The sequence below is a fragment of the Schistocerca nitens genome, chromosome 8, assembly GCF_023898315.1.
Source record: "Schistocerca nitens isolate TAMUIC-IGC-003100 chromosome 8, iqSchNite1.1, whole genome shotgun sequence".
In the NCBI taxonomy this organism is placed as follows: domain Eukaryota; kingdom Metazoa; phylum Arthropoda; class Insecta; order Orthoptera; family Acrididae; genus Schistocerca; species Schistocerca nitens.
The window spans coordinates 586,130,906-586,157,699 of NC_064621.1; the positions used below are offsets into that span (position 1 = coordinate 586,130,906).

The 26,794-nt window shown below is 41.2% G+C and overlaps 1 protein-coding gene across 1 annotated transcript in view; it reads right to left on the reverse strand.

Moving 5' to 3' along the window:
* The window catches only part of LOC126199176 (carbonic anhydrase-related protein 10-like), a 938,705-nt gene that overhangs the window by 113,003 nt on the left and 798,908 nt on the right, over positions 1–26,794 (reverse strand). Inside the window, exon 5 of the mRNA XM_049935947.1 lies at positions 14,088–14,183. Coding sequence (XP_049791904.1) covers positions 14,088–14,183 — 96 coding nt within the window. The remainder of the gene's footprint in view (positions 1–14,087; positions 14,184–26,794) is intronic.

Consider the following 26,794-nt stretch of genomic DNA (forward strand, 5'->3'; position numbering starts at 1 on the left):
TGACTAACGGGTTGTTAGGCTGTGATATGATAGCCCTTGATTTTTAATTTATCGTAGTGCTGCAATAGCAAAATATCAGGTTTTTTTGTGCACTTCGCTTGTCGTTTGGCCTTAAGCCGCTTTACCTGTTTGTCTCTGATCATTGGTCCTTGTTAACGAATTGTGATGGAAGATTTTATAATTTTAAAATATTTTTTGCTTACGGCGATCCCCTTAATTGTGTACGTCTCTCATTGCAAATATTTTCATCGATTTTGATAAACTGTTGTCTCAATACAGTTTGTTTCTAGACCTAGTACATTTAAGATTATATTTAAAAAAGTTTTGCTAAATATTACGTGTTGTATGTTACTGATAAGAGATCAAATCTTTTTGTAGAAGTGGTAAAAGATTTTGGTGACTTCCTGAGTCATAGGCAGCTTCCGGAATAACTACTGAGCGAGGTGGCGCAGTGGTTAGCACACTGGACTCGCATTCGGAAGGACGACGGTTGAATCCGGCGTTCGGCCATCCTGATTTAGGTTTTCCGTGATTTCCCTAAATCGCTCCAGGCAAATGCTGGGATGGTTCGTTCCAAAGGGCGCGGCCGACCTCCTTCCCCAACCTTCCCTAATCCGATGAGACCGATGACCTCGCTGTCTGGTCTCCTCCCCCCAAAACAACCAACCAACCGGAATAACTGAGCAAGTTATATATTGCCTGAAAAAAAATGGAGGCAATTAGGAAACAGTGACGGTTCTCAATATGGCTTCGTATACATAAATGTGACTGGTGTTTATATACATAACTTGAGTTCCAGGCCTCTGTAACAGGTAAACGGTGAGAAGAGTGTTATTCATTTTTACTGTTATTACCAGGAGCTACAGGGTATAAGACGGGCGTGAACAGCGTCAGATATTCAGTTGCCGATGTGGAAAAACAAGGAGACGTAGCAAACTCGTATGAGACAGCGTTGTCAGCTACCACGGAACTTGAAGGCACCCTCACTGTGGGTCTGCATTATGGCGGCTGGTCAGTTCGTGCAGTATCCAGATTAGTAGGGCGTTCGAATGTGGCAGCAGCCCGATGTTGAACTGCGTGGGAACGTGAGGGCAGGCGTACTCGTGGTTAAGGTCCGTCTACGACGTCTGACTACCACGAGAGAGGATCGGCGTATTGTGCACCAAGTACTTCACAACTGCGCCTGCTATCCGAGCACGAGTAATGCAGTCCCTGCGACGCTTTGTGTCATACCGCATCATTAATCAGAGACCAGCAGCAGCAGCCGGACTATGGAATTACTATACCTCGCCTAGGCAGCTGTTAACAACACAACACGGACGACGGCGATCGGAGTGTTGCCTCGACTGGGAAGCACAGACTGTTGATGAATGCCATCGCATTGTGTTCAGCGAGGTACCGCAGTTCTCCACTACCATGGATGACCATCGCTGGAGGAGTCACAGCGGTGCCAGTCCTGGCGCTGTGCTCTGAGGAGCCACTGGGTGTGACTTCAGATCTTGAGTGCTGTCTGATGGCACAGTGGTACATCACGACCATCCTGAGTCCCACCCTATGCGGACGTGATATGGTGCCATTTTCAGCAGAACAGTGCTCGTGTTCACATGGCATGTAATCCTGTGAGCTATCTGCACGATGCTGAGGTGCTCCTGTGGCGAGATCTTGTTCCCAGCAGAACACGTGTGCGACCAGCTCAGACGTCAACTGTGACCTGTTGCCAGCGTCCAACATGTCAAATACCACTTACAACAATCGTGGTACAGTGAGCCTCCGGAGATGGTACAACGGCCTTCTGACACCCCAGATAGATCATGGCAGGCATCCTGCCCAGCGGGGTGCAACATCATCATATTTATACATCTGACGATTGTGTAGAGACGTGAATCTCATCACATAAGCTCTCAAGCCATTTAGCTTCATTTAGTTTCCTCCTTGCTTTCTTGGCGCTTTATTTGTTGTAAGGCGAATGTGCAGTCAGAATTCGTAACACCTTGGTGATGCCGCCTACTAGATGACTGAAGATAAGTAGCACTTATCTGTACTTGCTTACGTTTAGCTCCGCAAACCCAGGAAGGGTATGACGAGTGCAATATGGTCTTACACTCAAAGAAGGGAAAAATCCGATCTACACTTTCTAGTGGTAACACTTCAGGCGGCCAACGTCGGTGGGGGATGAATGTCTCCCAGAATAAGGAGTCAACTTCTGTCAACTGACTACGGTCTCCTTGCAGGGCGGAGGAGCGAACAGATGTAGGGAACACCCTTCCTCTTGGTGGGGAAGCTACCCGCGAAGGTGGATGAGCGACCAAGGCCAACGGCATGGAGATGTGGAAAGCAACTGGAAACTACCGCATTAAATATCCTTTAAGATATCCAATCAGTCGGAACAAAAGCAAAATCTAATAATGTCTGTATCCTTAGCAGTCATGGGTTTAGGAGCCGCAACTCTTGCAGAAGTGGCGAAGCTTTTCATGTCGTTATTCCACGATATGCTTCAGAGAAGGACCAGGAACACCATAAAAAAAGATAAATTTGACATTGACACATTCAGTGTGTTAACTCTGTTAACTTTGGAAAACTGGAGGAAGTCCAAAAGATAATGAGAAAGTGTCAACTGCATATACTGGGACTATATGAGACAGGATGAGTTGGAATGGTAACTTTAGACCAGAAGACTTCAGAATAATTGGAAGTGGAAACCGAAAATCAAGGGAAAAGGAGTAGCTATGTATTAACAAAGAAACGGGTACATAATGTAATGAAAAACGTACATGTGAGTGATTGGATACTCACGAAGAAGTTATAAGGTATCCCAACTCGCATAACAAAAATTCAAGTATATTTACCAACAACAAATACCAGCGATGAAGAAACTGAAAAAAAATTATGACACCATCGAACAGTTAATAGAAATAACAGACAAAAAACAAAAGTATCCTCACTGGAGATTTTAACACGACAATAGGCACACAAGACAACCACAAACGTGCCAGTAGGTTCGGACTGGAAAGAATGAACTCACGAGCTGAGAAAGAATATTTAGAATAACGTGAAAGGGTTATAACAAATACATGTTATAAAACTCCAAAGATAAGGAGTTACATGTGGAAGACAGCTGGTGATATACACTGAAGCGCCAAAGAAACTGTTCTCCGCATACCTATTCAAATGCAGAGATCTGTAAACAGGCAGAATACGGCGCTGCTGTCGGCAACTCCTATATAAGACGACAAGTGTCTGGCGCAGTTGTTAGATCGGTGACTGCTGCTACAATGGCAGGTTATCAAGCTTTAAGTGAGTTTGAACATGGTGTTGTAGTCGGCGCAAGAGCGATGGGACACAGCAACTCCGAGGTGGCGATGAAGTGGGAATTTTCCCGTACGACCATTTCACGAGTGTTCCGTGAATATCAGGAATCCGGTAAAACATCAAATCTACGACATCGCTGCGGCCGGAAAAAGATCCTGCAAGAACGGGACCAACGACGGCTGAAGAGAATCATTCAACGTGACAGAAGTGCAACGCTCCAGGAAATTGCTGCTGATTTTAGTGCTAGACCATTGACAAGTGTCAGCGTGCGAACCATTCAACGAAACATCATCGATATGGGCTCTCGGAGCCGAAGACCCACTCGTTTACCCGTGATGATTGTACGACACTAAGCTTTACGCCTCATCTGGGCCGGTCAACACCGACATTGGACTGTTGATTACTGGAAACATGTTACCTGGTCGCACGAGTTTCGTTTCAAATTGTATTGAGCGAATGGACACGGAGACAACCTCAGGAATCCATGGATCCTTCATGTTAGCAGGAGACTGTTCAAACTGGCGGAGGCTCTGTACGGTCTGGGGCCTGTGCAGCTGGAGTGAGATGGGACCCCTGATACGTTTAGATACGACTCTGACGGATGACACGTACGTAAGCATCCTGTCTGATCACTTGCATTCATTCGTGTCCATTGTGCATTTCGACGGACTTAGGCAATTCCAGTAGGACAATACTACACCCCACACGTCCAGGATTGCTACAGAATGGCTCCAGGAACATTCTTCTGAGTATAAACACTTCCGCTGGCCACCAATCTCCCCAGACATGAATATCATTCAGCATTTCCTGGATGCATTGCAAAGTGCTGTTCATAAGAGATCGCCATCCCTTCGAACTCTTACCGGATTTACGGACAGCCCTGCATGATTCATGGTTTCACTTTCCTCTCAGGGTACTTCAGACATTAGTCGAGGGTTTTCCACGTCATGTTGCGGCACCTCTGCGCGCCCGTGGGGGCCCTACACGATAGTAGGCAGGTGTAGCAGTTTCTTTGGTTCCTGAGTGTATGATTGATTGTGTAGTAGTAAAGCAGAGCCAGGGGAACCAAGTTACTTCTTGTCGTAGTTACCCAGGTGATAATATGGATAGTGACCACATACTTGTTGTGAGCAAGTGCCACGTTACATTTAAGAATGATCAACTGAAATATCCAAAGAAATGGACGCAATATAAACTGAAGGATGCTGAGATTATGCAGGCGGTGTCACTTTGGTCCTCCCTACATGGGAAAAAGCTCCGGGTTATTAACCATCTCCCAGGGGCTTGGACGACCTTCTCTCGGCCCTCTCGCCATGAGATCATTCTAGCTAGGTTGAGTATCGGGCACTGTCTCTTTGGCCATCGCTATTTTTTAAGTGGTACTCCCGCACCACTTAGTGTTCACTGCGCTCAACCTTCGACGGTCCGTCATTTCTTGACGGTATGCACTTCTTTTAACCACTAACGTTCTAGTTTGTGTTTGACGTATGAGTTATCTCTCGCTTTAGCGAACGACGCGCAGGCTGTCAATCGCGTTTTATTTTTTATCCGTTGTAGCAATATGACGAAGGACATTTAATTAAGTGTAGATACAGGGTATTTCAAAAATGACCGGTATATTTGAAACGGCAATAAAAACTAAACGAGCAGCGATAGAAATACACCGTTTGTTGCAATATGCTTGGGACAACAGTACATTTTCAGGCAGAAAAACTTTCGAAATTACAGTAGTTACAATTTTCAACAACAGATGGCGCTGCGGTCTGGGAAACTCTGTAGTACGATATTTTCCACATATCCACCATGCGTAGCAATAATATGGCGTAGTCTCTGAATGAAATTACCCGAAACCTTTGACAACGTGTCTGGCGGAATGGCTTCACATGCAGATGAGATGTACTGCTTCAGCTGTTCAATTGTTTCTGGATTCTGGCGGTACACCTGGTCTTTCAAGTGTCCCCACATAAAGAAGTCACAGGGGTTCATGTCTGGCGAATAGGGAGGCCAATCCACGCCGCCTCCTGTATGTTTCGGATAGCCCAAAGCAATCACACTATCATCGAACTATTCATTCAGGAAATTAAAGACGTCGGCCATGCGATGTGGCCGGGCACCATCTTGCATAAAACACGAGGTGTTCGCAGTGTCGTCTAAGGCAGTTTTTACCACCACAAATTCACGAAGAATGTCCAGATAGCGTGATGCAGTAATCGTTTCGGATCTGAAAAATGGGCCAATGATTCCTTTGGAAGAAATGGCGGCCCAGACCAGTACGTTTTGAGGATGCAGGGACGATGGGACTGCAACATGGGGCTTTTCGGTTCCCCATATGCGCCAGTTCTGTTTATTGACGAAGCCGTCCAGGTAAAAATAAGCTTCGTCAGTAAACCAAATGCTGCCCACATGCATATCGCCGTCATCAATCCTGTGCACTATATCGTTAGCGAATGTCTCTCGTGCAGCAATGGTAGCGGCGCTGAGGGGTTGCCGCGTTTGGATTTTGTATGGATAGAGGTGTAAACTCTGGCGCATGAGACGATACGTGGACGTTGGCGTCATTTGGACCGCAGCTGCAACACGGCGAACGGAAACCCGAGGCCGCTGTTGGATCACCTGCTGCACTAGCTGCGCGTTGCCCTCTGTGGTTGCCGTACGCGGTCGCCCTACCTTTCCAGCACGTTCATCCGTCACGTTCCCAGTCCGTTGAAATTTTGCAAACAGATCCTTTATTGTATCGCTTTTCGGTCCTTTGGTTACATTAAACCTCCGTTGAAAACTTCGTCTTGTTGCAACAACACTGTGTTCTAGGCGGTGGAATTCCAACACCAGAAAAATCCTCTGTTCTAAGGAATAAACCATGTTGTCTACAGCACACTTGCACGTTGTGAACAGCACACGCTTACAGCAGAAAGACGACGTACAGAATGGCGCACCCACAGACTGCGTTGTCTTCTATATCTTTCACATCACTTGCAGCGCCATCTGTTGTTGAAAATTGTAACTACTGTAATTTCGAAAGTTAGTCTGCCTGAAAATGTACTGTTGTCCCAAGCATATTGCAACAAACGGTGTATTTCTATCGCTGCTCGTTTAGTTTTTATCGCCGTTTCAAATATACCGGTCATTTTTGAAACACCCTGTAAGTATGGTCAACGGATAATAATGAAGTTTTGCATTAAAATTGGCGATTCGAATATATTACTTTCGAATATATTACTATCAACAGCACCCGCGCAAAATAGTTCAACAAGAAGTAAGCAATTTGTCCGCATCACGATTAGACCAATGAAAGTATTGCTTTACCTGCGACTGAAAGTTTGATAACAAAGGTCACTTAACGAATGGACTTCAGTCAGAATATTAACATTCCATTAGTAGATATCATGAGTAAGGATATGATGGGAAGAAATAACTAGTTCGTTATAAGAGATACACTAATGCAAAACTTATGTTGTTCACTGTGAAAAAAAAAGTACATTTTGTGTATTGGAATTCATGCTGATAATGATCGTATTGGGGACTTGTACTACTAGATATCAGGACTATGCACGACTACATGTAGGCGGATGTAGGCACTAGTCATATAACAAACACCGTTGTTCAACCTATGAGAAGTGACTGCACTGAGGCGCTACAAATAGGTAGGTGCCTTACACAATGAGCGCTTTTACAATGACTTTCTGACGCAGCTGAAATCTGTACTTCGGGCCGAAGCTGTTAGGGATACTATTTCTGAATTTAAATACTGTTTCTTTCACTCTCAAGTTAAACAAACATTTAGCATAACGTGTGACTTTTGTCTAATATTAATTTAGAGCGCGTACTGCTCTTTTATTAATTTGCAAATTCACTAATTTTCTGTGTCATTCCTTTGTGGTATAATAGCTGTCACACTTATCATAGGAACGTTGTTGGTTTTAAACATTTAACAATGATCTGTAAACGAAAGTTACCTGCGACAAGACGTGTGGGACGGGGTGCGTGTGGAACTGCTCCGATGGCCGTATCGTACAGTTTTGTTACTGCAGCAGGCGAAGTGTGTGTAAGTGCTTTATATGGTGCTAGCGCAATTTTCTACTTGAAATCACCGCATAAAAGGGCTGCTAACATTGCATAATAAAAGCCAATCAGCGTTACACACCTTTCCGAAATCATTAACGACAATTCCCCACTAGTTCCACAACGGCATATTTCATACCCAGTATTGTGACCGCAGTTTTTCCCCAGATCTTTAATTAGGAATGCAAGATTCGTCTACAATTATAAAACGACATTACAGTTCTTTTCAGTTTTTAAATCTCCTCCCGCTATCCATTTTGGCCTACACTCAACAGAAGTGGTATGAAACGCACGTTCGCAGTTTTCATATGCAAAGCTTCATTCTTCAGGAAGTACATTTGAATCGACCCTGATCACATAAATTTTGTCAGTCCTAATTTAGAGGTCATCTGTCACAGTATCATCCCTTTAAGACACACTCAGCTGATTAAGTAACTTTAGCCGTATACTTATTTATCCTAAAAATTAATCACAAAGGGAGAAGTAACTAAATCTGGCTATACGGCAAAAACAAATTTCATTTATTTACCAATAATGCTAAGTATAAATGCAATATAAAACCTATGAAGCATTTTTTAAAATATCAGTTTAACATAAAATATATACGTTACAGATTTGTTGGAGATTGCTCCAGTCATTCACGAGTGATGCTGGTAATCGACTAATTTTCCACTCAGCTCTCCCCCAGAATTAGACGTTTTACTGGTGTCTTCGCCCACAGTATTTTTCCGCAGACAGTAATATATATGTGGACTAAAGCGTTCATGATTGGTTCATTACTGAAAGACAGCATCAGCCAGCACATTAATAGCAACAGTCACGTTTGTTACAGTCAAACGCTCACCGGGTTTGAATGGCAAGTCATTTTCAATAGCCCATCGATATCTGCACCAGAACAAGAGGGAAGTTACAATTTACGTGACGTTCCTACTAGAAGTCTCAATTTCACGTAGGAGCTTCACGTATATGCTGACTCCCCCAATTTATGACGTGGCCATCAGTGAAGAAGCATCTGTGGAGTACTCAAAGTGAATGAGCTTTGGAGCCTGGTTTAGCCATTAAATTTTTTTTACAGGAATTTGGCTGTAAAACCTTTATTATGACACTAAGTTTTGTTGAAACTTTCTCTTACGTTCGTGTGATGTGAGCACACGCCAGCATCTTCTCACTTTATCCTCTGGGGTGCTAGATGTATTCTAGCCCTATACTATTTTCCCAACAACAAATTCTGCTGAAACTGGTTCAAGTGATCCAGAATTACGTGTCACGTTTCACTACTTCCCGTTGCCAGTCCCACCTCTAAGCGTATAAAATGAGCCCAGCAACCAAAAAAAGTGCAGGATGTGTCCATAAAGATGGGATTCGGGTAGGTGAGCCTGGTCTGGTCTGAATCCGCCTCGCGAATTAACGACGAGAGCTGGCGAACCAGCAGGACTGAATGTAGTTTTTAGTCGGTTTCTCACATCCAAATAGGTGAATATCGGGCTAGTGCCCACGTCGTATCTTAGATAGACGCAAAGCACATACTGAGTAGCACATTCTCACACATGAATACGCGGTTTACTTTGGATGCAGACAGATCAACTACATACGCGATCGCATCAGAATATTGTGACCATCGCATATGTTCGACGGCGTCGTGCAATAACCACTCAAAGACTGCTAGTGGCAGCACTAGCAGTGGAGGGTATATGAAGCGTGTCGGGGGACGCGGAAAACACTGCAGTCATTGTCGTGATGTGGAAAGAGAGCAATTCATCTGACGTCCAAAGGGCGTGATCACTGGCTGACGTGCGAATAGTGGAATCGTTTCCGAAATGGCTACAGTTTGTAAACTGTTCGTGTGCCGTCGTGGTCAAAGTATACCGTGGACGACAAAATGGCGTCGAGGAAACTGTGGTGCATCACGGACATCAGTTGACAAGGGAGGACGACGGCTGAGAAGATGTGTATTGCTCGGTAGAGTTGCCTTTGAGCAGCTGATCGACCAGATGAACCAGGGACTACCAGTAGTGTCTCATCAACGATTGTTCAGTGAACGTTGCTGCATGTGGGGCTCGGTAGCAGGTGCTTGGTTCATGCACCCATGCCAGTCCCGTAGAATAGGCAGCAAAGGAGAGGAAATTCCATGAAAACTGTGTATTCAAGTTCGGTTATTTTTAAATTCCACACCCTTTACACTTCCACCGCAGCCATTAATGAGCCCAGCAAACAAAATTATTTTTCAAGACAGTGGGTCATATGTGTATCAAGTTTTGTCGAAATTTTTCCAGGAGATCCTGAGCTATTCAAGGATACACACACACACACACACACACACACATACACACACACACACACACACACACACACACACACACACACACACACACACACAGTCAATTTTTACATACATGGGGTGGGAACATAAATAATGAAAGGGTTCAAGTCACTATGACTTCGTTTACCCAACTGCAAACTGCATTGGGCATTTATTGTTTGTCCAGTCTCCGCGATTTCTGTTCTGCTTAAGCTTGGAACGCAGTCCACTTTAACGCATACATTGTCTTACTGAGCTATACTTGTGCATCTTACTGACACGTGTAATACCAATGGCATCATACACCCTCCAACAAACAAATTTACATCTGCTAGAAGGAGTGAAATCGTTTTAGAAGTTGAACTTAATACCGATAATCTCAACAACAAAACTCACTTTATTCAAGGTATATTAATCCATAATTCTATGGGTATAAGCAATTAATAAAATAAATATAAATGATTCAAATATGACACGCGAAAAAGTGTTTGGTGAGCGTCCTTCTAGTCTTAGAATTAAGCGTGCTCTCAATTACCGTACTTTTACGTCTCCAGAGAGAAGTATTGCTCAACACAATAAATATCATCGGAATGCCCCTGGGAGAATGCTGGAGTAAGTTGCCACGTATCCACCGTCCCTATCGTTTGCACCTGAACGAACGCTCCAAGCTTTCCGTGTCAGAGTTATACATACAATCATTGCCCAAATGTAGCATGTGGTGCTTAACTACAAGATTTTATTGTGTGTTTTAGTAGTGGAATTCACGCAGATAAGCTGTGTAAATTTGTATGCGTTTCTAAGTGATATGTTTCTTATTATTTAGGTAAGTCATAAAATTAATGGGAATTGGAAATACAAGATACAGATCAAATCAGACCAGATTCAGTTTTCGTTCCATAGACCCAAAAATGATATGATTCTCGTTGATGTGGAACAAGTCAGAAAATATAACATGAACGCCATAAAACATTTGAATATAATACTCACCACCCCGATCATAGTCAGAAGATTGTAAAATAGGTGAATACACAGCGCTAAACTGGAACTGCTGATATTTACAGAATTATTACACGGTCAGAATGAAACATAGTAATGCACTTTCAATAAATTAATCATATACAAAATACGTAATCTTGACTGATGCGACCGAGTGCTTTCAAAACAGACGTCTAAGACAATTTTTACTTAAGCTGGTCTAACAGTCCCTGTTAAGACATTAATCTACAGAGTAGAAGGAGTTGCCTATCAAAAAGTCCTTCAAACTCTGTTTAAAATGTGCTTCATCTGAAACCAAGGTTTCAATTCTTGCTGGAAATTTATTGAAAATGTATGTTCCTGAGTAATGGACTCCGTTTTGGACCACGGTAAGTGATTTTAGGTCTTTATGTAGATTGTTCTTACTCCTGGCACTGATATTGTGTGTTGAGCTATTGGCTGGAAATAGAGATATATTACTTGTAACAAATTTCGTTAAGCAATACGTATACTGAGAAGCAATGGTTAGAATACAAAGTTTCTAGAACACGTTCCTGCCGGCCGGTGTGGCCGTGCGGTTATAGGCGCTTCAGTCTGGAACCGTCTGACCGCTACGGTCGCAGGTTCGAATCCTGCCTGGGGCATGGATGTGCGTGATGTCCTTACGTTAGTTAGGTTTAAGTAGTTCTAAGTTCTAGGGGACTGATGACCTCAGATGTTAAGTCCCATAGTGCTCAGAGCCATTTGAACCATTTTCCTTGGTTTGACGAGTAGCCCCAGAATATGATCCCGTATGACATAATAGAGTGAAAGTAAGCAAAACATGCAAGATTTTTATGTTTATATCTCCTACTTCTGACATCGTTCTCATTGCAGATACAGGCTTGTTTACGTGCTTTAGCAATTCTCTCGAATGCCCTACCCAATATAATTGATATCGAGTTGTAATCCCAGAAATATAACACTGTAAACCGCTTCGATATCCATGTCTGCAAGAAATCTCTTGCAGTTTCTGAACTGCATACAGTGGGTCTTTTCAAACTTTAATGATAGTGGATTAGCTTTATGTGTGTGAATTCCTAAGCGACCAAACTGCTGAGGTCATCGGTCCCGGCGGATGTTCGAGTCCTCCCTCGGGCATGGGTGTGTGTGTTTGTCCTTAGGATAATTTAGGTTAATTAGTGTGTAAGCTTAGGGACTGATGACCTTAGCAGTTAAGTCCCATAAGATTTCACACGCATTAGAACAATTTTCATCGGTCCATAGACTTACACACTACTTAAATTAATTTATGATATGGGCAACACACACACCCATGCCGAAGAGAGGACTCGAACCTCCGGCGGGAGGGGCCGCGCAATCTGTGACAGGTCTGAATTAGCTATAACCACTTTTTAATATCAGTGAAAATTTGATTAGCAGTCATCTCTAAATCTGTAATTGACTTGCTAATTATTGCAGTATTTGTATCATCTGCAAACAAACGAACTTCACATCTGTAAATTTAACAGGCGTGAGGTGATTAATGTACACACGAAAGTGCAACAGACCCAAGAGCGAACCTTGAGCAACACCACATGTAATTAATTCTCTATCAGAAGAAGACTGACGGCATACCGCAAAGGTATTTCGCAAAGACTCCCTTTTTTTCCTATTAGTCAGGGAAGACTCGAAACACATCCCAGTACTGCCAGTGACACCATAATATTAAAATTCACTTAAAAGAACGCTTTGATATACACAGTCAAAGGCTTTTGACAGGCCACAGACGTGCCACTAGCCTCTGATTTGTTATCTAATGTATTAAGTACATTCTCACTGTTCGTTAAACAGTTTTCCTTATATCGGAATTCTTAAACAACGCAGATTGTGACTCAGAAAATGCTTAAGGAGACGTTTGAAGACAACCTTTTAAAATATTTTCGAAAAAAGCGACAAAAGTTAAATTCATAGATAGCTTGATGGCATCTCTTTAACCCCCTTCTTGTAAAGAGACGTAAGTTCTTTGTATTTTAGCCAATCAGGAAATGTTCCGCTGATTAACTTCGTTCATATCTTATCATAACCACTAGCATACTCATAGTTTTTGAATTTCATCGTTCTCTTATAAGGAAACATCACGCATAATGTTAAAGCGCAGAGTATTCACTGCATCTTGGAGTCTCGATAAGTTCTTGTCTCACGTACATCGATCTTACTTCTTTACTCGGACAAACATTCAGACGAATAGTAGGCCAAATTTTATTGATAAACAGTAATGTACAGGCAGCGAGAAAAAAAGGTGCTGTGCTGTGAAAATGTACGGAACTGTTCCGTTCTTTTTCTCGCAGTCAGTTTTAGCGTAAGGCATATCTCTTTATGATTAGAATACTGCTATGGAACCCGAATCGTCCGAAGCTTTGTAATCCTACCCGTTCGTACAATAAAACTATGCAGAATACTGTTACGGAAGCTACTATCCTCATAGATCGAATAGCTGTAGAGGTCTCTCCCATACCCGTGTACCAAAGAGCCCAGTCGATTTAGCTATTCATTTTAAGCGCTTTCAATTGCTAATCAAAGTGTCCTTTGCAATATCAGTAAAATAGGGCCATAGGGAGGAGGCAAAAGTAGGAGGAACGGGGTGGTGGTGAGTGAATAGCCAAAGCAGGTGGGGGGGGGAGGGAAGAAATAGATGACCAGAGAGAGGGGGGAGAAGGAAATGAAGACGAGGGGGGCCGAGGTGATGGAAATACAGAGTGGGAAAGAGGAGAAAGAGGGAGAAGGAGATAGACCAAGGGCCCGGGAAGAAGTACATTAGGACGTACATCCAGTTCCCATACATGTTTGTCAATTGTGAAGCATTCCCGGAATCGCTAATGTTATAATATGAAGATAGGGGTTATCAGGAAGTCCTCAAAGGGTTCGGATGCTGTTAGCAATGAAAGTGGAATATAAACCATTACCCAGAGCACATTTCCCTTTAAAGTTGTGTTTGGTTGAGAGCATCATTCCAGAAAAGCCATAAAGAAAGAAATAGTAGATCATTCCTACATCAAACACAATATTATCTTTTAACCTATCATCGAAATTCAGCTGATTTTACTTTGAACATAGTTACTTAGCAGCACAAGGCTGTATGTGTAATGTACTCTTCCCCTGAGCCAATAAGGAAGAAGCAACGGACAGTTGGTCCCACCTTCTTCTCACAAGAATCAAATTATATCTTTAAATTCATTGAATTTTGTGTAAGGGAACTTTGCGGCTTACATGCTGTCTTATTTAATTTAATTAGCTTAAGATTAAAGTTTGATTTACAGAGCACTCAGCTGGTTTTCATTCATGACAAGGGAAGGAGCAGCTATGTACGTACAGTTTCCTCCATCAATTACTCGTATGTGCAATACACGAAATAAAGTTAAACAATGAATATTTATGCTGAGAGGTAATTTATATCGCCACCTACCTGCAGCATGACGGACACGCCCACAATGCCTTGCGATTTGTGCTGCGCTTCTGTCATGTTGTGGTACAGGTCCGCGTTAAACCCGTACAGCTGAATCTGAAATTTAGAAAATATTTTATTTTTTGCGTCAAAAATCAGAAAAACAATTCAAAATTCAGTTACAATGTTAGGTTGAATGCTGCCCCGTGGTCCAAAAGAAAAATGTATTGCGCTGGGTAAAGTTGCTCAAACGCTTTTAGGGCACTAAGAGAATCAAGAAGATGAGAATCATTTTCCTTCGATTACGCCTCATTCGCGCCGTGGCCTTCAGTACCGTGCGTAGTTGATCACTGAAACCTGACACCGATTGGTGAGTCGATACCAGAGGACTCCACTGAGCCAAGTGTAACCCCTTGTGCATATCTCAGTGAAATTGCGGTGATTATTTAACATATCATAAAAACGGACTTAAAATTAGTTGCACAGTGCAATCTTTACTGAAACCAGTTGTTTCTGACACTTCTGGGCCTGTTTGGATAGTGGCTATTGTAGTTATGACATGCACGTTTTTAGGTAACTATATCGCGATTCCTGACGAAGTTTTTAATACTTTGTGCATCCTTGTTTTCTCGCAGAGTCGTTGGCAGGTCCTTCTCTTTGCTTGATATACTTCTCTACTTAATCTGTCAAAAACCTTAAACGACGGGCAGATGAAGAACTTTCACTACACTGTGCATGCACGCACGTGCGTGTGCATGCGTATGTGTGTGTGTGTAATCAGAATGCCAAAGAAATTTGTTTCACTTTCATTTCAGCATAATTTCTTTGTAACTTTCGTCATGATTTAGTGTGAACGCTAATCACTACCATGCCGTGCTCTTCAACAATCCTGTCATTATCATCATAATCAAGATTTTGTAGGCGCAGTGCTGCCCTCTCTTAATCTATTCATTCACAACTACATTATGTTGAGCAGGTAAACTACTGGATAAGAGAAGTAACTAAGCACTCTAAAGGAGTTGTAGAAGGAGTGAAATGAATTTGTTTCAAATTTTATTCAGTAACAGACGTGAATGTGTGACACACACACTGGTGTCTAGGTGTAGATGAATGTGTGTCATGTTATTTTCGCGTAGCATGTAGGAATGTAAGTATAAAGTCTGTTTCTGTGCCATTTCTCCCAAAATGTTCGAGTCAGACGTGCACCGAAGCGCGGATAGGTTAAATGTTACTCAGTAGCAAAGCTGTCCTGCAAACAGTCGTTTCATTAAGCTGTCAAATGTCATGATCCACTGAAAACGACGTCTGTAGACAAGACAGAAATTAACGAGATGTTGAGAAGGGCAGATTTATTCGTCAGTAGAACACGGTGGCGTGACGGGATGGAGGTTGGGGACTCTTACTCGCGAGGGCCGTGCTGTGTTCATATGCGGGGGCGGCAACAGAGCGTCGAGTGAGTGGGGCGCGCCGATAGGGGGAAGACCGGGGTGGTGGGGGTAGGTGTGGTGGGAGGCAGCGGGGGCAGCGCTGCCATCCATCAAAGTGACGCCGCCGCGCGGACTTTTCCACGTCACCACCCGCCGCTATTTATCTATCACCGCCGACAAACGGCCCTTCCGACTCGCCTATTAATTCGCGCAAATTTCCTCTCGTCACGAGAGGTGAGATATTTTCCACTGCTGGCAAAACTTTTACTAGTGCCACTTCTTTTAACGTCTCTTCCTGTTTAATTTTTTCTCGCACTTCACTGACCTACCAATTCATTGTTGAACTCCGTTATTGACAGTAATGCACAGCAGGAGTTTACCATATTAGGTAGGATCTACATTATACCTTGTTCATGCTATGTGCAACGCTAAACAAACAGATACTCCGTGAATGGTCGGCAGCATGCTACATGCAATGCTAAACAAACAGAAGATCAGTGAATGGTCGGTAGCAACAGTAAATTTCTACCCGACGATTTAATGACGTTGGAACTAAGCCCTGATGAAGTATTAGCTGTTGTGTAAGTGTTGTAGCGCGAAGGATATTCTGAGACATGCAGATGTCTACCTTTTTGGAGTTACAGTAATAACTGCGATAAATAAGCACATTAGACGAAAAATTATTACTCCAATGAGGCACCATGCTTATAGCGTATCACACTGCCTGTGCCGTCGCCGTCGAGGAAGAGTGTTCAGTAATTTATACAGCTGAAGCCACTCAATGGTGGTTAGATATACAGGGTCAGCACAAAGTCTTGCGCTGATTATAAAAATTTATTACAGAATAACTTTTTGACGTAATAAGCTACATTTGGTGCCGTTACATAGGTTAGTGTTACTAGTTTTTCTTAAGACCACTTACGTTAGTAAACCTCAACGTGTGCTCCCTTGGTAGCTCGGAGAATGTCGAGGCGGTATTCCAGTTTCCACTGGGTGTTTCGTAACGTGTGCTCTGTCACAGTACCCAAAGCAGCTTGTATCCTAGCCTTCAGTTCATCGACGTCAGCAAATAGTGTAACGAAGACTCTGTCCTTGATAAAGACGCAGAAAAAAATGTCAAGGGGCGTAATGTCTGGAGAGGGGAGTAATGTCCGGATCGGTGGATTGGAAGGTACGGTCCAACACCCTGGTCACCTCGTTCTCCAGACATTACGTCCCTTGACTTTTTTTCTGATGCTATATCAGGGACAGAGTCTTCGTCACACCAGTCGCTGACGCCGACGAACTGAAAGCTAGGATACAAGTTTTATAATCATGGCAAGACTTTGTGCTATCCCTGAACTTGAGCTACCAAACTGCAGGCATGTTGATTGCTACGTTACACCTCTAGTTCCAAATAGTCCCAGACACACTCTACGGCAGGGTTTAATTTCAGACGGAACCCCCCTCCAAACCCCCCCTCTCCGCCCCCCCTCTCCTCCAAGGGAATTGTTTTTGAACTCAGTCGAACAAGTCAGCGCTGGACAGGAGATTTAAAATAGTACACATGTATTAAATCGCAACGTAACTAATTTACCCCTCCGCTAGCACCAGTGAACGTGACAATATGTGATCAATTTGATGCGATGGGCGGAGGCACGGGAGGAGCTAAGTGTGTGTGTGTGTGTGTGTGTGTGTGTGTGTGTATGTGTGTGTGTGTATACAGTACACTCAAAATGAGCTGCTACTCGTTTCTCATGTTGACTGTCTTTTGTTTACGACAACCAGAGATCTCAGAGATTTAAAGTTATAATCAGGATAAGATGAGCTTCGTTACAAAGCAGTGATAGGTTTGTATTAAATTTTGTGGTGTTATTGTTTTGATTAAGGTATTAGAAATTATGGTGCCCTTGTAAATAATTTATTTAAGCACCGCTTTCGTAGCCTAGAAGCCACATCATCAGGTCAGACATGGTGAATCGACGTTTAAGTTGCAACATGGTCGGGACTGAGCATTCCTTGTCTAACAATAAATTACGCAATTAGCCGATCGTCAGGTAAGCAGAAAGTATGGATCCACGTTTCCTCGAGCGATTCCAGATTCACGACACAAGGAGTATTCGGTGCAACTTTCATGTCATGATTCACCATATCTAAGCTGATGATGTGGCTTCTAGGCTACGAAAATGGTCGTTCAATAAATTATTTTCAAGAGCAACCAAGCGTTATTATTTTAGATGTCTACTTACGTCCGCGGTTGTACCTCCTACGAAACAGTGTATAAGCATTTATGTTTTAAAACCTGAATTTCAGAACAGTATTTAAAAAAAAATTATTTCTCATCTTAATTTTATTTCTTTAAAATCGAAACTTGTGATTTTTATGGCTGGTTTGGAAAAGGGGTTAGTTTGCATGATTGAGTAGGGACGTTATGGCACCTAAAATATCAGATATTGAGCATTGTGTTGTAAGTAGGCTGTTTAGGTTTTTATATTGGTAACGCCACGTGGCGCTCTGTATGAAAATCACTGGCTGTGCTGTGTGCAGTCTGTGGCTGGGTGGCATTGTTGTAATATTCGCTATTGTAGTGTTGGGCTGTTGGCTGTTAACAGCGCGTAGCGTTGCGCAGTTGAAGGTGTTTGTGTAATTAGTTCAGCTATTTTTTATTGCTAGCGCGTAATTATAGAGAGAATTTCCTTCGTAGTTGTAGTTTTTCATTGTTGTACAGTAAAACAGTTGTGGCATGCATGTAGATTTGCACCAAGTATTTCGCAGCTGCACTAGTTTTGCTCTTCAAATTGTGCTTTTCTTGTTATCGTGTGAAATACGTGATAATCATGGCGTGTGAAAAACGTAGTACTAGTCTCCAAAGTAAACTGAGAAAGGACAGTGAAGACGAAAGCAGTGTGTTAGCGCCACCGAGTAATGAATTAACTAATGTTCAAAGTAGTAATTAGATAATTGTGCATAGGGAAATGGAGCGGGCTGCAAATAATGGTGTAGACAGTGAAACAATTAGTGAACAGGGAAGCATTATCGATCGATCGGTCGGCAACAGCTCGCCTCAGGAATCCGAAATGACAGGACACAATCTTGCAAATACTGTAGACTCAGGTTTTGCGCACTCACCGTTTTCTCAAATAAGTCAAGACACATTTTTTGCTTGTCAAAATGTGAATGTTGCCAGTGCAAATTCACTGCCGAAAAGCACTGAGGAACATGTTTCAGACACCAGTGCATTGTTATTACAATTAATACAACAAATGGGACAAACACAGCAAAAGCTTCAAAAGTTAGACACAATGGGACAAAATCTTCAAAAGTTAGACACAATGGAACAAAATCTTCAAAGGTTAGACACCACGCTTGAACAAATACGTGAAGATTTAACAACTGAGTTACATAAAATCGAATCGAAATGTCAAAAAGTCTGTAATTACGTAAAAACACAAATTTGTGAGCGTTTACAACATATTTTTTCGCGGCATGAAAATACATTACAGAATCACGTAGCAGCCGTAAAAGAACTGCAAACTATTGTTCATGAAAATCATGAGACCTTGCAGGCTAAGATTGACTCAGTTGCATCTACCGATTCGGTTACGCAACTTGCAAAACTCAGGAAAGCTTAAAGGACACAATAGATATGATTTCAACACAAATGGACACTCTGAAACTTGGTTCAGAAAAACACACTGAGGAAATAAGTTTACTATCGGAGAAATTAGCCGAACTTTCGGATCAGTTCACTAACTTATTTACAAAGGTGGATGATGATCTGAATGACACAAGACGTGTAGCCTTCACTGACACAGAAGAGTACGAACAAATAAGGAAATTCAAACAAAATCAGAATCAAATTAATACGCAACACCAAAGAGAAATACCGGAAGTACAAGATCAGTTGACACAGGTAACACAAGAATTACATATTTCAGAGGACACTCGCGCTCCAATACGGGAAGAGGGACAAAGAAATACGGAACAGCCACAAAATACTAACACAGGCACTTCGGAAATTATGAAAGAAATTGGCAAGGTACACCGAATTTTGAAATGGAACCGCCGAAACGACGTAACAATAACCGATATGCGACTCGCCGACATGGTGATTTTGACTATAAGCTGTTTATTACTACACGTAAATTCAAAACATTTAAGAATTCCAGCAACGACATTCATCCACAAGCGTGGCTTCATCAATTCTCTCAGTGTTTTCCTCCCAACTGGTCATTAGAGCACAGATTAGAATTTATGTGTGGCTACTTAGAGAATGGACCAGCTGTAAGAATGCGATCGGTCATTCACGATTGCCACAGTGAAGGAGAATTTTACCATGCCTTGCTCTTAGCATACTGGTCTCAAGCAACACAAGACCGAGTAAAACATAGCATCATAATGAAACATTTCGAACAATCTGAATTTTCCAGTCTTGTGAAATATTTTGAAGACATGTTGCACAAGAATCAGTACCTGTCAAATCCTTACAGCCCCTCAGAACTCATCCGCATTTGCTTAATCAAATTGCCTGAACATTTACGACATATTATTTTGGCAGGACGTTGCATAGACGACATTGAAGCTTTTCATGTACTGTTACAAGAATTGGAAATTGACACTGAACGCGAAAACAGGAGCACAACAATTACAGGTCACATCCGTCACAATTCCGTGATGACAGAAATAATAACTGGACACGAGAAGGCTTTCCTTACAACGTAAGTGGTGACCAAAACAGACACCACACGTATGAGAACCGTTGGCAGAATGGTGGCCAAAACAGACACCACACATATGAAAACTGTTGGCAGAATAATAGTTACAGAGAAAGGTCGCATTTCTGTAGTAGCGAATATGGCAGAGATAACCGATAACCAAAGAAATAGACAATATGGGAACCAAAACAATTATTATCAAGGGAGACAGAATAACTTCAGACACAACAGTTCAGCGCGCAGTTACGATTCTGACAGAAATTCTCCACCACATGACCGACAAAAGAGAAACTATGGAATCTAACGACATGACGACAGACGATAGAATCGTAACGACAGACCTGAATTTCATCAAAACTGGCGGGATTCAAACAGGGCAGGGCCCTCTCGGCAAGGGAAATTTATAGAAGTTAGGTCCCCTAATCCTAATAACGACATGCGCCAACGAAGAGACAGACAATGACTCGCACCGCAGGCAGCCGTGTGCGCCGGCTGGCTCAGAGAAAAATAACATAGACGCTAACCTTGAGAAAAATTCCAGTATTCTTTACCGACGTATACTGCATGATAATTGCGTTCAAGTTGAAACTCTGAGTACTATGAAGAGTAAAGGATTCCACCACATTTCAAATGTAAAACCGTTTATTAAGAGATAATCTGCTTTTTAGCTTAGTCTTTGCTATAAAATTTTTCACTTTACATTACCAGTACGCTTTGTCAGACTTAGAATCTTTTAACATGCAACAATGTTTGAAGTTAAATATCCATTCAAGAACCAAGGGAACTTACTTAAACAGAAATTACGAATGCATTGTTATAGTGAACAGACGACACAGTGTTGTTATGTGTACATTCTTGCTTGTTAGTTGCATGATTACGTATCGAATATACAGCTTACATACTTAGAACATATACAGGTACTGCTAATGAGATTTTAATGCAACATTTTGGTTTACTTGAAAATACATTCTTTATTTGAGTACATTCTGTGAGATTAAAGATGACTTAGCGTTTGGTTTCTTTGATAGTTACACAATCATATCACGACGCTACTAATATGTGACACAATTTACATTGTTGCTTTTGCGGTGTATCTGTTTTATATCTGCACAGTTATTCTGTATTATTCTGGAAAGTAAAACATGTTTTAGTAGTAACTTTGTGGTATAGCTACAATGAAACAGGCTTTTCTGTAGCACAACAATACGTTACAGTACAGTACTTACTTCATCATGGCAATAAGCGTAATAACTACGATATCTAGAGGCAAAGCATTTCATTTTTGTTTATTACGATGTAAGTACATTGACTTATACATAATGTTGCTTACGGACGACGTTAATTACGACACTTGGCACATTTTTTACCCTCAAGTAATGACAGAGATTATCTTACAACAAGACGCACCATTTAGCGCTACAGTACACGTATTTGAGTGATTAATTTTGTACTCAAAACATTTACTTTTAAAGATTTTTGAATTACAAAGAAAGTTGTCGTGATACATTTCATTCCATTGCTGTAATCTGTAACACCTGAGGGTATAATTACATTAATCCTCAGGGGGGTACACGCTTACTTTGTGTGCCATGTATTTGGCAAGCACAAGGACAACTATCTAATATGGTATTTGCTTATACAACTTTACACATCGGTACCATATTTCTCTAACACATAATTACACAGCTATCTGATCATTTAGCTGAGTGAGACAAACATTTTTGTTCTTACATCAGTGACACATGTTTACGCAATTACACAGTTGGATAACTTCACACTTATGAATTTGTATTTTGTCTGTACATTGTGAACTGTTCATATTTTTTTCGGAACCGTTGTAATACTATGAGAGCTTTGAATGATGTATTTGGCATGGGATCATGATTTTTAAAGTACGTTTGAGGTAGATGACACTATTGAAATGATCAGAGAATTTTTTAGATTTTGAAATTATTGCAGAAAGCTACGACATTTTTGAGGTTTGGCTGAGGTTTTATGATGTTATTATTACGGAGACGATGTGTATTATACTGTTGATATATGTTTATGATCAATAACATGGTGCTACCGTATATGAGGAATGTGATTACGTGTTTATATATATATGAATAATGAATAGAAGTTAGGGACTCTGGTTTGTGAAAAAGGATGTTGGAAACCAAGAATCGTACTTTAGGAGTTATGAGTTGTTTGTCCATGTGTGAATGTATCACAGCAAAGCTATTCCTGAGATTTCGTTTCTACACATTTCTACTGTAACTTTTCGACCTGTGAAATTTTTTTATATGACACTGTCACTGCTGTCGTAAATAATTCGGTAAGATTGTTAAGAGACCTTCACGTAATGCGTCGTGGGCGACCGGCTGTCCCACCTGCCTGTAGAAAAAGCCATTAGGTGGAGAAAAAAGAGGCCATTAACCTCGCTATTGACATTATTTTCTAGAAAGCATCGCAAATATGACACGCTATTACTTGGAAACATATGATTACACTGTGGAGTTCTTAATTTATGATATTTACTGAAATGCCTAATGAAATGACGAGAAATATTTTATGTCTATACACCTGATTATGACTACTGTCTTTCTAGTTGAGAGATTTTTTTTACTGCCTTATGAAATGCCATATGACTAGTGAATGATGTTTCATGCCTTCCTTTGTATATATTTGCCTATTTTGTTCAATATCTAGTTTCTAGCTGCACTGCAGCATTGGTTAATATAAAATTTAATAGATGTACTAATGTAAATGTTTTCTGTCTACAGATCCATAAAACAATAATTTAATTATCTGCTTTCTTAAAAAAAAGGGGGAACACAAATAGACATTTCCCTTCACAGGGGTTGCATAAATAATTTTTTTACGATTTGGTAACTTGTCTGCTAGAGTAAGTTATCTAGTGTTAAGATGTGACATAGGTATTAGACATGGCCATCTGTAGTGTAATATTTTTTCTGCTTGAGCTTTGTCATGTTTAGATATAAGTTATTACATTTGCTGCTGCTGTTTGCCAGGCATAGTGCTACTAAATTTCACTTTGTATTACTCTGTTAAGCCAGTTTTACTACTGATTTATTTTTCTTGTGTGCTACACATTGCTTTATATTAGTTGTAATATTGCATTTGCTTTGCTAATTTAGATTTACTGCTGCTAAATTTGCAAATTTGCATTTTTTTCATTGCTGTTTGAATTAATTGTTTTGTGCTGCTGCATTGCCTCATCCCTTAGTTTATGCATCTGAGCTCAGTAGATTTAAGTTAGCTTAATAGGGGGTAGACTATATAAGAGAATTAGTTGCAATGAATCGGAAGAAATGCATTGAGAAGTTATACGAAAAAAGTACAGAAAACAGGTGTAGATAGGACTTTTTGGAAATAATTAAGAACGAAGGGAGATCTCCAAGAAGTAAAGAAAGTTTTGTTTGCAAGATACTGCAGTAAAACAAACTCTGTCCTTTCCTTTTGTGTTATCCCACTATGTGTTTGTGTACCCTTGTGTATTTGTGTTCTTCCTGTATTTATGTGTTTAGCTAATAAGATTTACGCTGTAGAATTTTTCTTGATAATATGTTATTTACTTTGTAAAGATGTTTAGACATTATTTATTCTGTTATGTTTTAATGCTCATGTGTGAAGTTGATGTTTCAAAAGTTATTCTGATCTTTTATGTATGTACTTATACCATAATTCCTGTAACACTGACGTACATGTTATTTCGATTCTTTTGTAAAGCCTGTATTACTACAAATGTTATCTGTATTATTATGTTCTTTAATGATGTATTTTGTACCTTTGTAATTGTATTCTTATGTTATAAAATTGTAATTGTCACCAGTTCATCAAATTAAGTAACTTGTAAGTTACATTTCACTGCACACATTTCTGTTGGTCATAGTATATGGACAATATGTGAGAAGTAGGGACTGATAGTGTTTTCACGTGTGCTAATAATTCAGCAAAGGACTGCTCAACAGCATTGCTGGTTCTAAGGACAATTAAAAAAAAAACTTTGTGAGTGCACAAGTGGTGGTTTATGGACTTGCTATATTCTCCGCAAGACTCTTCGATGGTGATTGTGCACCTGCACAGTCGCAACGGATGGCTGCTAGCCATCTCTACAAGGACTACAGTGGGTCTACATCTTCGATGACTCACCAATACAATTATTTCTACAAGGACTGCAGTGGGTCTGCACCTCTGGTGGCTCACCAATACCATACTCTTTACCAGGACTACAGTGGGTCTACTCTGTGATGATCTACCTACCAATATTCTTCAAAACTTCGACTGACTCTGCGGTGGGTTTGCTCTGTTGTGGCCTATTACCTGTCTGCATGTCAAGAGTCACCACAGTCTTTCCGTTGGAAGGACAACACTGCTTTTTCAAGGCTGCATGGAAATCCACTACTTCCGTGTGCATTCTATTTTACTGCTCAGACTTTGAGAAAAAAAAAAACTCACTGCAATTTTATTGTGATGAACGATCTGGTCTGTCTTTATGGACTGTGAGAAAATTTTAGCTTTTGACCAACATTGTATCGAGAAGTGTGTGCATTTGATTTCTTTGTAATTGTAATTATGAATATTTTTTTCAAATCTGTATTGGCCACTGCCCAAAACAATTTGTAAAATTTTTTGTGGGGAGCATGGGGGCTATGTAAGTAGGCTGTTTAGGTTTTTATAATGGTAACGCCACGTGGCGCTCTGTATGAAAATCACTGTGCAGTCTGTGGCTGGGTGACATTGTTGTAATATTGTAGTGTTGGGCTGTTGGCTGTTAACAGCGCGTAGCGTTGCGCAGTTGGAGGTGAGCCGCCAGCAGTGGTGGATGTGGGGAGAGAGATGGCGGAATTTTGAGAGCGGACGATCTGGACGTGTGTCCATCAGAAAGAGTAAATTTGTAATATTGGATATCATGGATTGATATATATATATTATGACTTTCGAACACTTTTAAGGTAAATATATTGTTTGTTCTCTACCAAAATCTTTAATTTGCTAACTATGCCTATCAGTAGTTAGTGCCTTCAGTAGTTTGAATCTTTTATTTAGCTGGCAGTAGTGGCGCTCGCTGTATTGCAGTAGTTCGAGTAACGAAGATTTTTGTGAGGTAAGTGATTTGTGAAACGTATAGGTTAATGTTAGTCAGGGCCATTATTTTGTAGGGATTTTTGAAAGTCAGATTGCGTTGCGCAAAAAATATTGTGTGTCAGTTTAGTGTTGATCAGAATAAGTAAGGAGAGTAATGTCTGAGTACGTTCAGTTTTGCTCAGCTGTTTGAAAATCAAATAATGTAAGAGGTTTATCAGCACAGTAATTCATTAATAATTCTAAGGGGACCTTACAGTGTCTACAGGATTAAGATTGGGTGGCTTACCACACCAGTCGATGGGCAGAAATAATTCAGTTTCTGTACCGAGTTTATTGGAGTCAGAGACACATGTCATTGTTCCGCTATTGAGATATCACGATGCTGCCTAACCCTCGCCTGGAGTGGATTTTTTGGGCCATGCTGCAACCACAGTGCAGCTGCAGGTTAAATGCATCAATAAGTCAAGGTACAAACTGCAAGGTTGCAGCATAAGCGTACCTTTGTGATCATACATAAAAATTCTCTAAAGGGCGTAGTTCAGTATTCGCATACCTGTGGAGGTAGCGTGTTTGTGATCTTAAATGATACAACATGTAGCGAGGTTAGAACAGATTCCGAAAGCGAAATATTTTGGATGAAGTTAATGTTCAAATGGTTCTGAGAACTATGGGGCTTAACATCTAGTCCCGTAGAACTTAGAACTACTTAATCCTATCTAACCTAAGGACATCACACAACACCCAGTCATCACGAGGCAGAGAAAATTCCTGACCCCGCCGGGAATCGAACCCGGGACGCCGGGCGCGGGAAGCGAGAAAGCTACCGCACGACCATGAGCTGCGGACGAAGTTAATGTTAAAGGTATCAACATGGTAATCGGCTGCTTATGTGCTCCGCATGCTTTAGAAGCAGCAGTGGTGAAACGTTTGAGGAAAAAATTGGAGAAGATTGTGTGCGAGGTCTGTTCATAATATTCCGGAACATGCGTAATTTCACGAGAGTGGTGTGTTTGAGCAAAATGCGGTTGCCGTCCATGCACTTGCCTGTGATTAGTGTGTAACTGAGATACGTCTGTTAGTTATTGTTCAGTGATGTATTGAGTAGAAAGTTGCGTCGCACAGTTTGCTAATTTCGAGATGACAGAGTTAGACGAGCAACACTTCTGCATTAAATTTTGCTTGAAACTCAAGGAAACCTTCACAGAGACACACCAAATGGCGCAGGAAGCCTATGGTGATGAGCGCTTCAGCCGTACTCGGGATTACGAATGATTCACACTGTTTAAAAATGGCCTGACGAAAGTTTAATAAACACGAAAGATACATATAACAGAGACTTTAGTCATTAATAATAAATTGTCCATCATTATATACAACACTATGCTAACGTCGGGGTAAGTTTTCATTTCCGCGATTATAGAAATCACATCGTTATGAAGCGAAGAGCTCTCCGAGCTATGTTCGGAGCGCATTTTCATCCGGAAAGGAAGTTCCTTGAAGGCAGTTCCATAGAGCG